Source organism: Salvelinus namaycush, chromosome 40, assembly GCF_016432855.1.
Source record: "Salvelinus namaycush isolate Seneca chromosome 40, SaNama_1.0, whole genome shotgun sequence".
NCBI classification, from domain to species: domain Eukaryota; kingdom Metazoa; phylum Chordata; class Actinopteri; order Salmoniformes; family Salmonidae; genus Salvelinus; species Salvelinus namaycush.
In genome coordinates this window covers 15159682-15178707 of record NC_052346.1, presented here as the reverse complement: position 1 = coordinate 15178707, position 19026 = coordinate 15159682, and the positions used below count along the sequence as shown (strand labels likewise).

The 19026-nt window shown below is 48.4% G+C and overlaps 1 protein-coding gene across 1 annotated transcript in view; it reads left to right on the top strand.

Moving 5' to 3' along the window:
• The window catches only part of LOC120033511 (inositol polyphosphate-4-phosphatase type I A-like), a 35966-nt gene that overhangs the window by 14908 nt on the left and 2032 nt on the right, over nucleotides 1–19026 (top strand). The window contains exons 2-19 of the mRNA XM_038979882.1: nucleotides 7754–7966; nucleotides 8212–8256; nucleotides 8344–8462; nucleotides 9001–9117; nucleotides 9363–9442; nucleotides 11213–11327; nucleotides 11467–11557; nucleotides 12117–12264; nucleotides 12460–12590; nucleotides 12783–12887; nucleotides 12959–13067; nucleotides 15335–15521; nucleotides 16029–16247; nucleotides 16553–16697; nucleotides 17232–17264; nucleotides 17575–17747; nucleotides 18468–18591; nucleotides 18712–18979. Coding sequence (XP_038835810.1) covers nucleotides 7861–7966; nucleotides 8212–8256; nucleotides 8344–8462; nucleotides 9001–9117; nucleotides 9363–9442; nucleotides 11213–11327; nucleotides 11467–11557; nucleotides 12117–12264; nucleotides 12460–12590; nucleotides 12783–12887; nucleotides 12959–13067; nucleotides 15335–15521; nucleotides 16029–16247; nucleotides 16553–16697; nucleotides 17232–17264; nucleotides 17575–17747; nucleotides 18468–18591; nucleotides 18712–18979 — 2315 coding nt within the window. The 5' untranslated portion in view covers nucleotides 7754–7860. The remainder of the gene's footprint in view (nucleotides 1–7753; nucleotides 7967–8211; nucleotides 8257–8343; nucleotides 8463–9000; nucleotides 9118–9362; nucleotides 9443–11212; nucleotides 11328–11466; nucleotides 11558–12116; nucleotides 12265–12459; nucleotides 12591–12782; nucleotides 12888–12958; nucleotides 13068–15334; nucleotides 15522–16028; nucleotides 16248–16552; nucleotides 16698–17231; nucleotides 17265–17574; nucleotides 17748–18467; nucleotides 18592–18711; nucleotides 18980–19026) is intronic.

Here is a 19026-nt window from a genome sequence, read left to right as displayed (position 1 = left end):
CCTTGAGGTGCTTTCACAACCAAGGCAAGCTGAGGTTTTTAGATTCAAGACAAATTAAAGAATGATCTTGTCGCTTGGCTGGTAATCCTGATGGAGTCACTGAGTCACACGGCTGAATTAGACTCATTAACGGTGGAATTAGCAGGAGTGTAGTCTGCTGGGAAGGAGAGGGAGTAAACAGGGAGAGAAAGGAGAAATCTGATTTCAGGCAGTACCGTGGACGCCTCACAGGGTCCTCAATGTCACACGCGCTCACTCACTCGGTTCCTTCATAGAGAGCTTTCTGGTTGCGTGCAGCATTAGACTTAACATAACAGCAGAAGTGAAATCCACTAAACCCTGCCAGTCAGATCGGATGCCAGTAAGACTAGCTGTCACCGTTGGTGTCACTCCCCCCATTTTTAAGGTAAATCAGGTAGAAACCTATGCTTCGCATTGTAAGTCCTTAGCTTCTCTGGTGAGGACAATGTCACAAGTGTCAATGTCTCTGTTTACCTGTTTATCTGGTTAACCTACAGTACCAGGTGCCCAGGGTAAAACAAAGACACTGAGAATTCATCAAACCCGTATTCGCAAACCTAGAAACCGGTTTGAACCGAGTCTGGTCCCGGACCAGTCTGTGCGGTATTCTCCAGTTGTTACTGGGTGTGAGAAACTATGTCAGAAACCCAGCATGGATTTGTTAACCTAGCCGTGGAAGCTCCAAAAGCCCATGAGTTACTAATAATCAGGGTCTCCTCACTCTGGTGCTATAAATCAAATGTTATTTGTCACATGCTTCATAAACAACAGGTGTAGACTAACAGTGAAATGCTTACTTACGGGCCCTTCCCAACAATGCAGAGAAAAATATAGAAAAAATTTGTAAAACAAGGAATGCACAATGAGTAACAATAACATGGCTATATACACAGGATACCAGTACCGAGTCGATGTGCAGGCTATATACACGGGGTACCAGTACCGAGTCGATGTGCAGGCTATATACACGGGGTACCAGTACCGAGTCGATGTGCAGGCTATATACACGGGGTACCAGTACCGAGTCGATGTGCAGGCTATATACACGGGGTACCAGTACCGAGTCGATGTGCAGGCTATATACACGGGGTACCAGTACCGAGTCGATGTGCAGGCTATATACACGGGGTATCAAATCAACTGTATTTATATAGCCCTTCGTACATATGCTGATATCTCAAAGTGCTGTACAGAAACCCAGCCTAAAACCCCAAACAGCAAGCAATGCAGGTGTAGAAGCACGGTGGCTAGGAAAAACTCCCTAGAAAGGCCAAAACCTAGGAAGAAACCTAGAGGAACCAGGCTATGAGGGGTGGCCTCTTCTGGCTGTGCCGGGTGGAGATTATAACAGAACATGGCCAAGATGTTCAAATGTTCATAAATGAACAGCATGGTTAAATAATAATAATCATAGTAGTTATTGAGGGTGTAGCAAGTCAGCATCTCAGGAGTAAATGTCAGTTGGCTTTTTTAGCACGTCCAGTGAACAGGTCAGGGTTCCATAGGCAGAACAGTTGAAACTGGAGCAGCAGCAAGGCCAGGTGGACTGGGGACAGCAAGGAGTCATCATGCCAGGTAGTCCTGACGCATGGTCCTAGGGCTCAGGTCCTCCGAGAGAGAGAAAGAAAGAGAGAAGGAGAGAATTAGAGAGAGCATACTTAAATTCACACAGGACACCGGATAAGACAGGAGAAATCCACCAGATATAACAAACTGACCCTAGCCCCCCGACACATTAACTACTGCAGCATAAATACTGGAGGCTGAGACAGGAGGGGTCAGGAGACACTGTGGCCCCATCCGATGATACCCCCGGACAGGGCCAAACAGGAAGGATATAACCCCACCCACTTTGCCAAAGCACAGCCCCCACACCACTAGAGGGAAATCTTCAACCACCAACTTACCATCCTGAGACAAGGCAGAGTATAGCCCACAAAGATCTCCGCCACGGCACAAACCAAGGGGGGGCGCCAACCCAGACAGGAAGATCACGTCAGTGACTCAACCCACTCAAGTGACGCACCCCTCCTAGGGACGGCATGAAAGAGCACCAGTAAGCCAGTGACTCAGCCCCTGTAATAGGGTTAGAGGCAGAGAATCCCAGTGGAAAGAGGGGAACCGGCCAGGCAGAGACAGCAAGAGCGGTTTGTTGCTCCAGAGCCTTTCCGTTCACCTTCACACTCCTGGGCCAGACTACACTCAATCATATGACCTACTGAAGAGATGAGTCTTCAGTAAAGACTTAAAGGTTGAGACCGAGTCTGCGTCTCTCACATGGGTAGGCAGACCATTCCATAAAAATGGAGATCTATAGGAGAAAGCCCTGCCTCCAGCTGTTTGCTTAGAAATTCTAGGGACAATTAGGAGGCCTGCGTCTTGTGACCGTAGCGTACATGTAGGTATGTACGGCAGGACCAACTCGGAAAGATAGGTAGGAGCAAGCCCATGTAACACTTTGTTGGTTAACAGTAAAACCTTGAAATCAGCCCTTGCCTTACCAGTACCGAGTCGATGTGCAGGCTATATACACGGGGTACCAGTACCGAGTCGATGTGCAGGCTATATACACGGGGTACCAGTACCGAGTCGATGTGCAGGCTATATACACGGGGTACCAGTACCGAGTCGATGTGCAGGGGTATGATGTAATTGAGGTATACATGTACATATAGGTAGGGATAAAGTGACTAGGCAACAGTATAGATAATAAACGGTAGCAGAAGCGTATGTGATGCGTCAAAAGATTTTGTGCAGGGGGGTCAGTGCAGATAGGCCAGGTAGCTATTCGGTTAACTATTTAGTAGTCTTCTGGCTTGGGGGTAGAAGCTGTTAGGGGCCTGTTGGTTCCAGACTTGGTGCATCGGTACCACTTGTCGTGCGGTAGCAGAGAGAACAGTCTATGACTTGGGTGGCTGGAGTCTTTGACAATTTTTAGGGTCTTCCTCTTACACAGCCTGGTATAGAGGTCCTGGATGGCAGGAAGCTTGGCCCCAGTGATGTACAGGGCCGTACGCACTACCCTCTAGCGCCTTGCGGTCAGATGCCAAGCAGTTGCCATACCAGGCGGTGATGCAGCCAATCAAGATGCTCTCAATGGTGCAGCTGTAGAACTTTTTGAGGATCTGAGGGCCCATGTCAAATCTTTTCAGCCTCCTGAGGGGGAAGAGGTGTTGTCGTGCCTTCTTGACTGTGTTAGTGTGTGAGGACCATGTTACTTCCTTAGTGATGTGGACACAGAGGAACTTGACTCTCAACCCGCTCCATTACAGCCCTGTCGATGTGGATGAGGGTGTGCTTGGCCCTCCCTTTCCTGTAGTCCACGATCCTGGCACCATTGTCGTCTGTGATCAGGCCTACCACCGTCTGCTACCATTTGGCCCATATTCCCAGGCAATTACAGAACAGTTGTAGGTAGTAGCCAAAGAACCTGACCATGAATTCAATCAATGTTGATCCATTGTACAGAGAGCACATACAAGACATTTGGATTCATTCCCTGAAGTGCACCCTATTGCTTATATAGTGCACTTTATTTGGCCAGAGCCACATGTGCTCTGGCAGGGCAGAAGAGGGTCTGTGATGAGTGTGCTAACCAGACCTGTATCTGCTGAACTTTTCACCACCAGCAGCATCCACTAGCTATCGATGGGCTCTCCTCCAGAATTTCTGCCTGATTAGACAAGACAGGCCTCCAGCACCTTGTACTCCTGCCAGGAAAGCCCCCAGCCCAGCCTCTGTGGAATGATGCCCAACTGACAGCACTCTGAGGATGTGTGGCTCTATGACAAGGTTTCCCCTATGAATGCATAGGTGGGACGCCCCCCCCCCCCCCCCCCTTCCCTAGCTCTGTTGCACACCCCTGCCTAAACATAGACCAAAATATTTGCGGCTATACAGTCCAGGTATTTAGTTCCCTTCCTTTCTTTTGATGTAACCTAGGAGAAACACTGGCCTGCCGGGGAAGTTTACCTACATGATCAGAGCAGACGTCATTAAGCTAGCTGGATGTCCTTGATGTAACCTAGGAGAAACACTGGCCTGCCGGGGAAGTTTACCTACATGATCAGAGCAGACGTCATTAAGCTAGCTGGATGTCCTTGATGTAACCTAGGAGAAACACTGGCCTGCCGGGGAAGTTTACCTACATGATCAGAGCAGACGTCATTAAGCTAGCTGGATGTCCTTGATGTAACCTAGGAGAAACACTGGCCTGCCGGGGAAGTTTACCTACATGATCAGAGCAGACGTCATTAAGCTAGCTGGATGTCCTTGGTGTAACCTAGGAGAAACACTGGCCCGCAGGGGAAGTTTACCTACATGATCAGAGCAGACGTCATTAAGCTAGCTGGATGTCCTTGATGTAACCTAGGAGAAACACTGACCTGCAGGGGAAGTTTACCTACATGATCAGAGCAGACATCATTAAGCTAGCTGGATGTCCTTGATGTAACCTAGGAGAAACACTGACCTGCAGGGGAAGTTTACCTACATGATCAGAGCAGACATCATTAAGCTAGCAGGATGTCCTTGATGTAACCTAGGAGAAACACTGACCTGCAGGGGAAGTTTACCTACTTGATCAGAGCAGACATCATTAAGCTAGCTGGATGTCATTGATGTAACCTAGGAGAAACACTGACCTGCAGGGGAAGTTTACCTACATGATCAGAGCAGACATCATTAAGCTAGCTGGATGTCCTTGATGTAACCTAGGAGAAACACTGACCTGCAGGGGAAGTTTACCTACATGATCAGAGCAGACATCATTATGCTAGCAGGATGTCCTTATCCTTCTGCTCCTACTCATCATCATAACACACAGGAATGTGCCTTCCAGTCAAGCTGATGACCAACCCTTCTGCCATGTCTATGTCCTTACAGTCCAACTAAATAAGTCAACCGTTTTCTTCAGGAAACCTGGTCAGTGTGTTTCATTGAGCAAGGCCCAGAGTGATACTTTGAAGAGCGCACTGTTGTTACCATGGAGACGACCGGGGGCAGATGAAGGAGTGGTTCCATCAGAATCCCTAGAAAAAGATCCTGCTGTTTGTATTATCTCGCCACAGCTGAATCTCTGGGATAGTCCACATGAACCCTTGAAAGGCTCTCTGCATAAAGGATGCCCTACATATCAGCCCAACACTTGTCATTTAACCCAGCAGTGGACATGTGGTATCACAGAGCAACAAAGTGTTCAACGGAACCTTGATAAGTGGTTTTGTTCATACGGTACACCCAGGCAGTGTTGATCATCTTGACTAAGCTGGGTATTGTCAATAGACGTATGTGAAAGCAAGCAGCTCTGACTTGTTCCTCCTTGCCTGACCTAGTCTCTCTGAGGTGTTCTAGCCTTGGTGCTGTGGGCTGTTGCTAGCTACTATACTCCAGCTGTTAGCAGTGACAGAAATAGTGTGGATCTCTATTGAAGCTGTAAGTAGACCAGGGCTGGTCTATTACCCACAGCCTCCAGCCTCAGTGTAAATGGGCTAATTGTTCCTGTTTGAGGAGAGGCCTGGTTCCTGTGCTAACTGGCCAATGGCTGAGGGCCTTCCCTGGATGAACTATGTCCCCTGAGGGGGAGGTGTGGGGAGAGGATAAGGAGTGGGAGGGACATTGAATGGTTTTGTGATGAGGAGTGAGAGCAGAAATGCGCTCTATATTTGGAATACGCATCACTGATATGAAAGTGTCAGTTCAACATTGAGAAAAACATCTGTCACCACTCATTGTTATTTTGTGTGAAGGGCACATGTTGCTCCGTTTATGCCTATTCAGACCCTTCTTCAGTTGATGCCAACTTATACAGTGCATTCGCTGCACAGCTATTCTCAGGTCTTTCCAGAGATGTTCGATCGGGTTCAAGTCCGGGCTCTGGCTGGGCCACTCAAGGACATTCAGAGACTTGTCTCGAAGCCACTCCTGCGTTGTCTTGACTGTGCTTAGGGTCGTTGTCCTGTTGGAAGGTGAACCTTCGCCCCAGTCTGAGGTCTTGAGCGTGCTGGAGCAGGTTTTCATCAAGGATATCTCAGTACTTTGCTCCGTTCATCTTTCCCTCGATCCTGACAAGTCTCCCAGTCCCTGCCGCTGAAGAACATCCCCACAGCATGATGCTGCCACCACCATGCTTCACCGTAGGGATGGTGCCAGGTTTCTTCCAGACGTGATGCTTGGCATCACCATGTTTGTCATGGTCAGAGTCCTTTAGGTGCCTTTTGGCAAACTCCAAGTGGGCTGTCATGTTCCTTTTTTACTGAGGATTGGCTTCCGTCTGGCCACTCTACCATAAAGGCCTGATTGGAGGAGTACTGCAGAGATGGTTGTCCTTCTGGAAGGTTCTCCCATCTCCACAGAGGAACTGTGGAGCTCTGTAAGAGTGACAAATAGGGTTCTTGGTCACCTCCCTGACCAAGGCCGTTCTCCCCCGGTTACTCAGTTTGGCTGGGCGGCCAGCTCTAGGAAGAGTCTTGGCGGTTCCAAACTTCTTCCATTTAAGAATGATGGAGAACAGTGCGTTCTTGGGGACCTTCAATGTTGCAGAAATGTTTTGGTACCCTTCCCCAGATCTGTGCCTCGACACAATCCTATCTCTGAGCTCTATTGACAATTCCTTAAACCTCTTGGCTTGGTTTTTGCTCTGACATGCACGGTCAACTGTGGGACCTTTATATAGACAGGTGTGTGCCTTTTCCAAATATATATATATTAGAAAAATCAAAACCTTTTCACTTTGTCATTATGGGGTGTTGTGTGTAGATTGAGGGGACTAAAATATTGTATACATTTTAGAATACTGCTGTTGCGTAACAAGTCATGGGGTCTGAATACTTTCTGAAGGCACTATGCTGCCATCATTTAAGATGATACGTTTTATAACTCTCAGTTCCTCTATGCTATCAATTAACTGATGACACACGGGTTGAAATATGTGCGATTTGACACCTACTCCATCGTGGCTTCACTCTGAATTAATGTGATCAAGTGCCCCTTGAAATAATAGTGTGAAATTGTAAGCGACAGTTTTGAAATAACGGGAGACCGTTGTGTAAACAGGACGAATGACATTGTCCTATTCAGAGCTTGTCCCTGTCTGCTGGCAGGCTAAAGGACAGTCTGTGTTTACTTCATGTAGTACACTTTGTGCCCAAACAAAGACAATGCATCCACTGTATCAAAACTCTGAAATCTATGAATTTAGGACTCCATGGACAAAAGCCTTGCTAGACAGTCAGACTCGAGTACACATATAGACACACAGTGAGGGACAGACGGACGCGTGAGCCCGCACACACACACACACACACACACACACACACACACAAATAAGCGAATTTGTCAGATGTGGTTGAGAGCAGATTGTGCAGCAGAGAGATAGATGCAGTGCTCTCGGGATGCTGCTGAAGCAGAGTAATGATATCTAACTGCATGTTCACAGACACGTGCTGCTCTCTCTGTCGATGTCCCTCCATCCCTGTCTCTCTATCTTTCCGTCCATCCCTCTGTCTCTCTGTATGTGGACTAGCCTCTCCTCTGGGAGTCCAGCCACCTCCACAGCCTGCAGTGCTCCTGCACCAAAATCGAAATGTGAGCGGAGAAGGTGAAGGGGAGGTACAGAGAGGGAAAAGAGAGAGAAACAATGGTCAGAGTGGAGATGTGAATGGATGTATAATTGGTGTGGTCCCTTATGTTTATCATTGTCCCTTCTCTCTCCTTCTCTCTCTACTTCTCTCAGCTCGTAGAGGAAGGCCCAGGCAGGGCCGTGGAGTGGCTCAGTACAAGGGTGTGTGTTCTCACCACCACCACCCGCGCCTCTCCTCCCCCCTGGAGAAGACCAGCAGGATGTCGGAGGCTAGAGAGCGTAGCCCCCGCCACCAGAGACCCTGGTCAGTGTACCGGGCCAACACCTTTGACCTCTCCTCTGAGATGATCGGCCTGGCGCTCGCAGGTGAATGGGAAAGGGTTGCTTGTTATGTGTTGGACACAGACAATATCAAGGAAACAAACAATATGAGAGACCATGTGATGAACAATTGGTAATGGAATTACTTCCTGTCTTGTACACATCCTGTTTATCCAGTCTGTATATCAAGGTACACCGACATGTTTTTATCACTGTTGTCCTTTCATTTCTGCCAACTGAATTAGTGGAAAATGACTTGTATGAGTTAATGCTACTTTGCTGTTTTGTAGGAAACAGCCAGGATCCAGATGAGCCTGTTCTAGAGTTCAGTGTGGGTGAGTACAGTAAATTAACTTCTATAGGAATTTGTCTTTCATTTCTTGTTCCGTGTGTTCCAACGTGCTGTGTCCCTCCCTCCCCAGCCTGTAATGAGTTGGTGACCCCAGCTCTGGAGCGGAAACCCAACAGCTTTGTGGCAGTGAGCTGCACCACCCCTCCCCAGGCCTTCTGGACCAAACACACCCAGACTGAGATCATCGAGGTGAGACAGACCATCATCCCTCTGCCCCGTACTGCCGTCGCCCCTCTGCCCCCTACTGCCGTCGCCCCTCTGCCCCCTACTGCCGTCGCCCCTCTGCCCCCTACTGCCGTCGCCCCCCTGCCCCCTGGGGCCGTCGCCCCCCTGCCCCCTGGGGCCGTCGTCCCCCTGCCCCCTGGGGCCGTCCATTGCACTGCACTGTTGTGTTCCTGTATGATTGCAGAATGTTGTTATCCGGCAGGTAGCCTAGCAGTTCAAAGTTTGAACCAGGAACTGAAAGGTCGCTGGTTCGAATACCCAAGCCGACAAGGTGAAGAATCTGTCGATGTGTCTTTAAGCAAGGCACTTAACCCTAATTTGCTCCAGGGGCGCCGTACTACTATGGCTGACCCTGTAAAACAACACAATCTATTGCACCTATCTGGTGTATGTGACAATAAAACATGATTTTAGCATGTTGTTAACTAATATCTTTCTTTATGTGTACAGTTTAGATGAAGCAACAATGAGAGCTTCATGGATTGATTGCTTCCCCCTACAGGGCACCAATAACCCTATATTCCTGAGCAGCATAGCCTTCTTCCAGGACTCTCTGATCAACCAGCAGACGCAGGTCAAGCTGTCTGTGTACGACGTCAAGGACCGCTCTCAGGGCACGGTGAGTAGAATATTAGATAAGATGACATTAAAACACCAAGTAATATGTCCTGCTCCCATCAGATAATAAACTACTAGGTCAGTCCCATTCCTTTCATCACCTCCCTTCCCTCACCAGCCACCTTGGGAGTGTTGTTTTCTTAGACGTCTGTCTCTCTAGCCTTTCTCTCTCGCTCACTCACTCCCTCGTTCTCTCCCTCGCTTTCTCTCTTTTTATTCTCTCGCTTTCTCTCTCTCCTGACCTAGATGTATTTATTGGGCTCAGCTCTGTTTCCTGTGAAGGAGTTGCTGCAGGAGAAGAACCACAGGTTACACCTGACCCTGAGGTATGAGAGACACAGGTTAAACCTGACCCTGAGGTATGAGAGACACAGGTTAAACCTGACCCTGAGGTATGAGAGACACAGGTTACACCTGACCCTGAGGTATGAGAGACACAGGTTAAACCTGACCCTGAGGTATGAGAGACACAGGTTACACCTGACCCTGAGGTATGAGAGACACAGGTTACACCTGACCCTGAGGTATGAGAGACACAGGTTACACCTGACCCTGAGGTATGAGAGACACAGGTTACACCTGACCCTGAGGTATGAGAGACACAGGTTACACCTGACCCTGAGGTATGAGAGACACAGGTTACACCTGACCCTGAGGTATGAGAGACACAGGTTACACCTGACCCTGAGGTATGAGAGAGACACAGGTTACACCTGACCCTGAGGTATGAGAGACACACAGGTTAAACCTGACCCTGAGGTATGAGAGACACACAGGTTAAACCTGACCCTGAGGTATGAGAGACACACAGGTTAAACCTGACCCTGAGGTATGAGAGACACACAGGTTAAACCTGACCCTGAGGTATGAGAGACACACAGGTTAAACCTGACCCTGAGGTATGAGAGACACACAGGTTAAACCTGACCCTGAGGTATGAGAGACACACAGGTTAAACCTGACCCTGAGGTATGAGAGACACACAGGTTAAACCTGACCCTGAGGTATGAGAGACACACAGGTTAAACCTGACCCTGAGGTATGAGAGACACAGGTTACACCTGACCCTGAGGTATGAGACACACAGGTTAGACCTGACCCTGAGGTATGAGAGACACACAGGTTACACCTGACCCTGAGGTATGAGAGACACACAGGTTACACCTGACCCTGAGGTATGAGAGACACAGGTTACACCTGACCCTGAGGTATGAGAGACACAGAGGTTACACCTGACCCTGAGGTATGAGAGACACAGGTTACACCTGACCCTGAGGTATGAGAGACACAGAGGTTACACCTGACCCTGAGGTATGAGAGACACAGGTTACACCTGACCCTGACCCTAAGGCACTGCATCTCAGTGCTAGGGGTGTCACTACAGACACCCTGGTTTGAATCCAGGCTCTATCACAATAGGCCGTGATTGGGAGTCCCATAGGGCGGCGCACAATTGGCCCAGCGTCATCCGGGTTAGGGTTTGGCCGGGGTAGGCCGTCATTATAAAATAAGAATTTGTTCTTAACTGACTTGCCTAGTTAAATAAAGGTTAAATAAAAAATAAAATATGCCATGCCTTTGGTAAGGCGGCAGGTAGCCTAGCGGTTGGCGCACTGAGCCAGTAACCAGAGCCGGCAAGGTAAAACAAAATCTGTGTGCCCTTGAGCAAGGCACTTAACCCTAATTGTTCCAGGGTTGCTGTTGTATCAGGTGTGTCCTGCTTGCTGCCAACACTCACTAATCCTGTTTCATTCTTTAGTTATCAATGGCTGACCCTGGCCGTGACCCCACTCTGTGAGGGGGTCTCAGGAGGAGTGGGGATATGGGAGAAAGAAAATCTAATTCACACGTGTATAATATATACTTGTACATTTGTGAAATAGGACAAATGTAAGCAGACAAATTATTATTTTCTTATAACCGACGAGGATGCATGACTCCATAGTAATGTAAATATGAAGCCTATACATTTTTCAGCTAGATTGTTTTGGGTCTGTCATAGTTTTTTGCTGTTTGATCGTTGCTGCTTGACTGTAGACTGTGTGATCCTGGGGGATGCCGTTGACAGCCCTATTGATGTGTGTTATTGATGACAGATCTGCAGAGAACAAGCACGTGGGGAACATCACCATCATTGCCTGGCAGATAGAGGAGAAGAGGGACCAGAGGACTCTGCCTGTTGCCAGGTTACCAGACACCATCAACGGCAGGGTGAGCTTCCGAGACTCTCGCCGGATCCCTACCGCTGACACCAAATGTCAGACACCCGTGACCTGTGAGACCGTGGCCAGGGTCGTGTGTGTGTGTGTGCATCCTGATTGTGTGACTCTTCTATCCCTGTGTGCCACAGACCGTGCTTCCGGTGGATGAGAGCCTGACAGAATCCATGGGTGTCAGAGCCAAATATGCATCTTTATGCAAAGACACCCTGCTGACATCAGGTAGGAGGGACATCTGGGTCTGTCCCATTATCTCAGCCCACTGGCACCACCTCTACCAAAGCCCACTAGGAGAGTCTGTCTCCCCACTGAGGCGCTTTGTAAGCAGGCGCCAATATTTCATAAGTGTCACCTGAGACGAATGCAGTTCGGTATCATCCTCCGTAACATTTCACCTAATGTCATTGGCTGTTCTAAAAAATGATTTCTGCGGCTCAAAATGATTTGATTAGACATCCGATCCATCCCTCATGGCTGGATGTTAGCAGGTTTCACAGAGAAATGTCATTACCCGTATGCTCAGTGAGAGATTGTTGCTTTTCTTAGTCACCACTCTCAGATGTGAGTGTCTGGACAGACATCTGTATACAGTGGAATGGCTTATTGTCCTCTGGGAAGGAAATACTTTTTCACACGCTCCTCTTACACTTTAAATCATCACGAGACAAAATATGACCTTCAAATATACAGGTCCTTTATCATTTATTACTCGACTGTGGAGCAAAATAAATGATTCAGAGATCGTGTTAGATGATGAGTATTTTCCGTGTGTGTCTCTCAGTGTTTGGAGGCACCATGTCCAGAATGTACCGTTTCCCCACCACGGACGGTCACAACCTGCGGGTGCTAGAACAGATGGCTGAAAGTGTGTTGTCTCTCAACATCCCCAGACAGTATGTCAAACTACTGCTGGAGGAGGACGCTGTCAGGTACACTACACACACACACACACACACACAGACATATACATACATACACACACACACACACACATATTCACACACAGAGACATATACACACTCCGAAATGCACATTTGTGTCCGTGTCCAGGGATTTTTTTAATTGAGTGTGCATTAATAAAATATCACTTAATGCCTAAGTTGCCGAAGTGTTTGTGTGTTCAGGGTTTGTGAGCTGGAGGAGCTGGGGGAGTTGTCACCGTGCTGGGAGAACCTACGACAACAGATAGTCACTCAGTACCAGACCATCATCCTCGCCTACCAGGAGACTCTCTCTGACCTCACCAACTACAAGGGTTAGTACTGTACACACACACACACACACACACACACACACACACACACACACACATGACTACAAGTAACACACTCACTAACTTATTTCAGCCTCAGATAACTATGTCTAAGGTGCTTGGTTTGTTGTGGTTTAACATGAGAATCCTACTCTGTCTATTCCACCCCTCTGTTTTCTCTGGTCTTTCCTCCAGGTCCGTCGTTCAAGGCCAGTAACCTGAAGGCAGAGAGGAAGCTGGAGTTCATACCCACCAACCTTCATGTCCAGAGGATGAGGGTGCAGGATGAGTCTGGCTTTGGTGAGCTGAGCCCCATTCCCTGGATGTTCATGCATCTCTCCACTTTGGCCTTAATAGTTCTGTTCCCCCAGACCACACGTATGACGTGGTGACTATCGGGGCTCCCGCCGCCCACTGCCAGGGCTTCAAGAACAGCGGTCTGCGCAAGCAAATCACCAAGTTCGAGGAGGCCAAGAAACAGTGAGTACAGAACCTCACAAAGAGGTGGAACCCAGGTGGAACTGTGGTAGAACCTTGGTTAGACCTTTGTATTAGGTGTATCCTTCTTGCTGCCAATGCTCACTAATCTACTCAGCTAACAACCCTACTTACTATCTGGCTGTGTATGGGCTTGGCTTTTTAAGTCTTGTTTTTAACGGACACATTTCTAATCAAGTGAATCGTAAGTCTGCTTTTGTTAGAGAAAAACCCTTGTACCTCTCCCCGTCCCCTTTTAAAATGGTATTGTAACGTTGGACTACATCGAAACACGTTTACGGTGTTTTAACAGGTTTTAACCATTAGGCAGAATGAATACCTGCATTAAACACAAACCACTGCTTTCGTCGAAACATTAACGTCATTATACAGTTGAGAATCAGGTCCTGAGAATGATATTATTTATGTGGTTAATGAATGATACCCCACAACATACTGTCAAATGCAATGCTTCATTCATCAAATCCGTGTATGTCTGTTTTTCCCTTGTTCTTGTGCTACTGCATGGTCCGTATTTTGACGGCCGACCTATCTGTTTTCTCATTGTACACTACATGCTATGCTGCTTTTAGCCTTGGCATTTCCCGTTAATTATATTATATATTTCAAAGATGATTTTCAGTTTTCTGGCTTTTTAATTTTTTCCAATTGCATCTTTATTTTCTAATCAGCGTTTATGAGGAAGAATGGTGAGTTCCTATGTACTCTGGTTCTGTTCTTTAGTCATTTTATTCTCCCCACTGTTTGTTTGGTTCTTTCTGCACGGAAATGATTGTTTGTTCGCCGTCACTGAGTTTGTCGTTTAGCTGTAAGGCTGAGTCACTCAGTCACCTACCTGTGTTTCACCACTGTAAGTGTGAATCCACAATGGCCGCCTGTGAGTACCATCGTAAGCTACTGTGTATGGACAGAGGGTGATCTACAGTGGAGCGCTTGCTATGGGGTTTGAGGCATAGAACTACAGAGACCAACAGATCCATAACAATAGCATTGTACATTCTACATCTTAAACAGAGTCTGCCTCACTCTGAACATCTGTGGTTCTATGTCTAGATAGTGTTGTCTGTGTTCCAGGTGAGGAACAGGCTTGTGGAGGCTCACTTTAGTCCCAGACCTGCACAGTAGAATATTCTAACAGAGTTGAATTATTCAGATATGAATTGTATGCAGCCAGGTGTGTAATATGTCAAGCAGTGTGAGAGAATGTTGCAGAAGTACCATCTCCTTCAGTTCCCAGAATGCAGTGCACATTCAGTCTCACGTTCCTGTGTGTGCTTTTACCATCTTTGTCTACACATCTGCGTCATTTGTCTCTTGTCTGTCTCTGTACGTGTCTACTGTCTCTGTCTGCGTCTCTGTGTCTACGTGTCTGTGTCTACTGTCTCTGTCTACGTGTCTGTGTCTACGTGTCTGTGTCTACGTGTCTGTGTCTACGTGTCTGTGTCTACGTGTCTGTGACTACTGTCTGTGACTACTGTCTCTGTCTACGTGTCTGTGACTACTGTCTGTGACTACTTTCTCTGTGTCTACGTGTCTGTGTCTACGTGTCTGTGACTACTGTCTCTGTCTACGTGTCTGTGTCTACGTGTCTGTGACTACTGTCTGTGACTACTTTCTCTGTGACTACTTTCTCTGTGTCTACTGTCTGTGACTACTGTCTGTGACTACTTTCTCTGTGTCTACTGTCTGTGTCTACGTGTCTGTGACTACTGTCTGTGACTACTTTCTCTGCGTCTACTGTCTGTGACTACTTTCTCTGCGTCTACTGTCTGACTACTTTCTCTGTGTCTACTGTCTGACTACTGTCTGTGACTACTTTCTCTGCGTCTACTGTCTGTGACTACTTTCTCTGCGTCTACTGTCTGACTACTTTCTCTGTGTCTACTGTCTGTGTCTACTGTCTGTGACTACTGTCTGTGACTACTTTCTCTGCGTCTACTGTCTGACTACTGTCTGTGACTACTGTCTCTGCGTCTACGTGTCTGTGACTACTGTCTCTGCATCTGTCTGTGACTACTGTCTCTGCGTCTACTGTCTGACTACTGTCTGTGACTACTGTCTCTGCGTCTACGTGTCTGTGACTACTGTCTCTGTGTACGTGTCTGTGACTACTGTCTACGTGTCTGTGACTACGTGTCTGTGACTACTGTCTCTGCGTCTGTCTGTGACTACTGTCTCTGTGTCTACGTGTCTGTGATTCAGAGTAAATGCTGTGTTCTCTCAACACCCCACCCTGTCCGTCCCTGCAGCAGTGCCCTGTCCAGCTGTCAGTCTATAGTGTACATCCCCCAGGACATTGTCCGGGCCAAGGAGATCATCTCCCACATCAACACCCTGAAGACCCAGGTCAGCTACTATGCTGAGAGGCTGTCCCGCGCCGCCAAGGACCGCTCTGCCAATGGTCTGGAGAGGACCCTCGCCATCCTGGCTGATAAGGTGAGGTAGAGCCTCTAGCCTGGTACCAGGTCTGTTGGTGAGGGAGAGCCTCTAGCCTGGTACCAGGTCTGTTGGTGAGGGAGAGCCTCTAGCCTGGTACCAGGTCTGTTGGTGAGGGAGAGCCTCTAGCCTGGTACCAGGTCTGTTGGTGAGGGAGAGCCTCTAGCCTGGTACCAGGTCTGTTGGTGAGGGAGAGCCTCTAGCCTGGTACCAGGTCTGTTGGGGAAGGAGAGCCTCTAGCCTGGTACCAGGTCTGTTGGGGAAGGAGAGCCTCTAGCCTGGTACCAGGTCTGTTGGGGAAGGAGAGCCTCTAGCCTGGTACCAGGTCTGTTTGTGCTGTTTTACTGACCTTTGTGAGGTGTGTATTTTGTCTTCAGTCATAAACCCAAAGAGATCGATATATTATTTGACCAATTTAATTTGTCATGTGGACTGAAGAGAATACAGAATGGCCTCTCTTGCTTGGCTCAATTCCCGCTGTGTGGTTCGTATGACCTTTACCCTCAGACTCGCCAGCTGGTGACGGAGTGCGACTGCAAACTGCTGGCGTCGGCCATCCAGGCGCTGAACGCGGCACGCCCCGAGTACATCGCCTCCAAGGCGTCACCCTCCGCCGACGCCAGCGATCAAGTTGTCCTGCGCAACGACCGGGACACGCTGCTGGCCAAGTGGAGCGGATGCAACAGCCGCTCCTCGCTGCACGTCGACTGGCACGAGGAGGAGTGGGTAAGGCAAGGGGTCACCAGGGCTCAGGGGTTCACAGGTCAACTCCAGTTTAGCCTTCGTGGTTTAGGAGCACTTAAATCCAGTTCCAGTATGTAAGGAAGAAAGCAGTGTGTTACCTGAGGGATTTGTTGTTTGGTTTGTTGGGCCATCAGATGTCTAGACTGGAACTCAATGTTATTGAACTAAATTTTATTGGATTTTGTTTATTCTCGTCTCTCCTCCCTTCTCCTCTCTTCCACCCTTCTCTCCCTTCCCCTACACTGTTCTTCTCTTTTGTATTCCTCCTCTTCATTCCCTCCCCCCAGGAGAAGGTGTGGGTAAATGTAGACAAGAGTCTGGAGTGTATCATCCAGCGGGTGGACAAACTCCTTCAGAAGGACCGTCTGCTTGGCGACAGCAGCCAGGGGGACACTACCCCAGGCCACCAGCAGGGCGGCAGCAGTAAAAAAGGTAACCAGAGTACCAGGGCATTTTGGATCAACCCCGAATACATGACCCAGGAGGAGCCTTCACCATCACTACCTTCCTCACCATCATCATCCTCCCTCCTGCCTGCTCTCACCCTGAATCTGACTCATGCATGCCCACCCAGCCCTGACAAAAACCCATGTAGGTTTCTTCACTTCACTTGCTTTTTTGCTTTGTCATGCACATTTGTCCTATCGTCATACTGCTATCATATGATGAATATCTCAACCTATTAGAATTGGTCTACCTTGTTTTTGTGCAGTATTTTTTCTTAAACATTCCAAAGATGTATATTTCCTATTTGTGAATGGTTCATTTCTCTGTGTTAGGTAGGTCTGTCAGTGCTTCTGGAGGCCAGCCAAAGTCCCGTTGCTGTGGCCTCCTATGTGTCAACTCAGCCTATGTACTGTAGCCAGCTAGCTTATTATGTGCTTACTGTACTGTACTGTGTGTGCTGTCTGCCATGTTGCTGATGGCGCTCCCTAACCATGCATGTGGCACCTCCACCCCTTCCAGATGGCAGCCCCAGTGGCGAGGAGGCTTTCCCAGGTAAGAGCTCTGTCCTCTCCCCAGCTTCTGTCCCCGTCTCTCTGACTGCTTCTAAATGCAGCCCAGCTCAGTGCTACTGCTTCGTCTGGCTCTATATATATCACCGTCTGTATGACACCTCTGTTTCTAGTACCTTATCAGAAATGAAGGACTTAAAGTCCAATGTGTTGTCACATGTTATTGTCTCACATTATATGGAGTTGCAGCAGCAGTTCAAGGGTCTCTCGGGATGCTTTCAGTGCAGAAGAGTACATAGTGTGTGTGTTACTGTGTGTGTGTGTTACTGTTGTTGTTTGTGTGTCTGGCCCAGGGGAGTGGAGCGAGGCGCTGTACCCTCTCCTCACCACGCTGACAGAGTGTGTGGCTATGATGAGTGACAAGGCGAAGAGCTCCATGGTGTTCCTGTTGATGCAGGACAGTGCTCCTACCATCGCCATGGACCTCTCCCTGCAGTACAGACGAGACGTGGTCTTCTGCCAGACGGTCAGCACAGGACACATACTGACGTGCGCACACACGCAGATGCATATACATGTGTGCACAGACACCCATTAGCAAACACACGTGGGCATACATACAGACATGCACACAAGCGGTGAGGTAGAGGAATGTGTGTAAATTTAAAAAATGATGTGACGTTGAAGTGACTGAGTGTTAATATACACTGACTATACCAAAATTAGGAACACCTTCCTAATATTGAGTTGTACCCCCTTTTGCCCTCATAACAGCCTCAATTCGTCAGGGCATGGACTACAAGGTGTCGAAAGCGTTCCACAGGGATGCTGGCCCATGTTGACTCCAATACTTCCCACAGTTGTCTTGTTGGCTGGATGTCCTTTGGTTGGTGGACCCTTCTTGATGCACACGGGAAACTGTTGCGTGTGAAAAACACTGCAGCGTTGCAGTTCTTGACACACTCAAACCGGTGCGCCTGACACCTACTACCATACCCCGTTCAAAGGCACTTCAATGTTTTGTCTTGTCCATTCACCCTCTGAATGGCACACATATACAATCCATGTCTTATTGCTTAAAAATCCTTCTTTAACCTGTCTCCTCCCCTTCATCTACACTGATTAAGGGAGGTTTAACAGGTGACATCAATAAGGGATCATAGTTTTCACCTGGTCCGTCTCATGGAAAGAACAGGTGTTCCTAATGTTTTGTATACTCAGTGTTAATGTTAATATCTGTCTCCAGCTCACTGCCCTCATCTGTGGCTTCATCATCAAGCTGAGGAACTGTCTCCGTGACGATGGCTTCCTCAGGCAGCTCTACACCATCGGCCTGCTGGCCCAGTTTGAGTCTCTGCTCAGCACCTACGGTAAAGTACACACTCTCCTCTCTCTTGCTCTCTCGTTCTTTCTCTCGTTCTCTATTTCTCTCATTCTCTCTCTCTCTGTTTAATAATTGTTCACTTTCTCACATACCTCCCACCTCCCAGGCGAGGAGCTGTCCATGTTGGAGGACATGTCGGTAGGCATCATGGACCTACGGAACGTTACCTTCAAGGTGACCCAGGCAACCTCCAGCTCCTCCCCCGACATGCTGCCGGTCATCACCGGCAACCGGGACGGCTTCAACGTCCGCATCCCGTTGCCGGAGACCATGTTTGACGCGTTGCCGCGGGAGATCCAGAACGGCATGCTGCTGCGCGTCCAGCCGGTGCTCTTCAACGTGGGAATCAACGAACAGCAGACGCTGGCAGAGAAGTGAGCGGGGGGGAGGAATGATAGAGGGATGAAGAGTGGTGATGTCC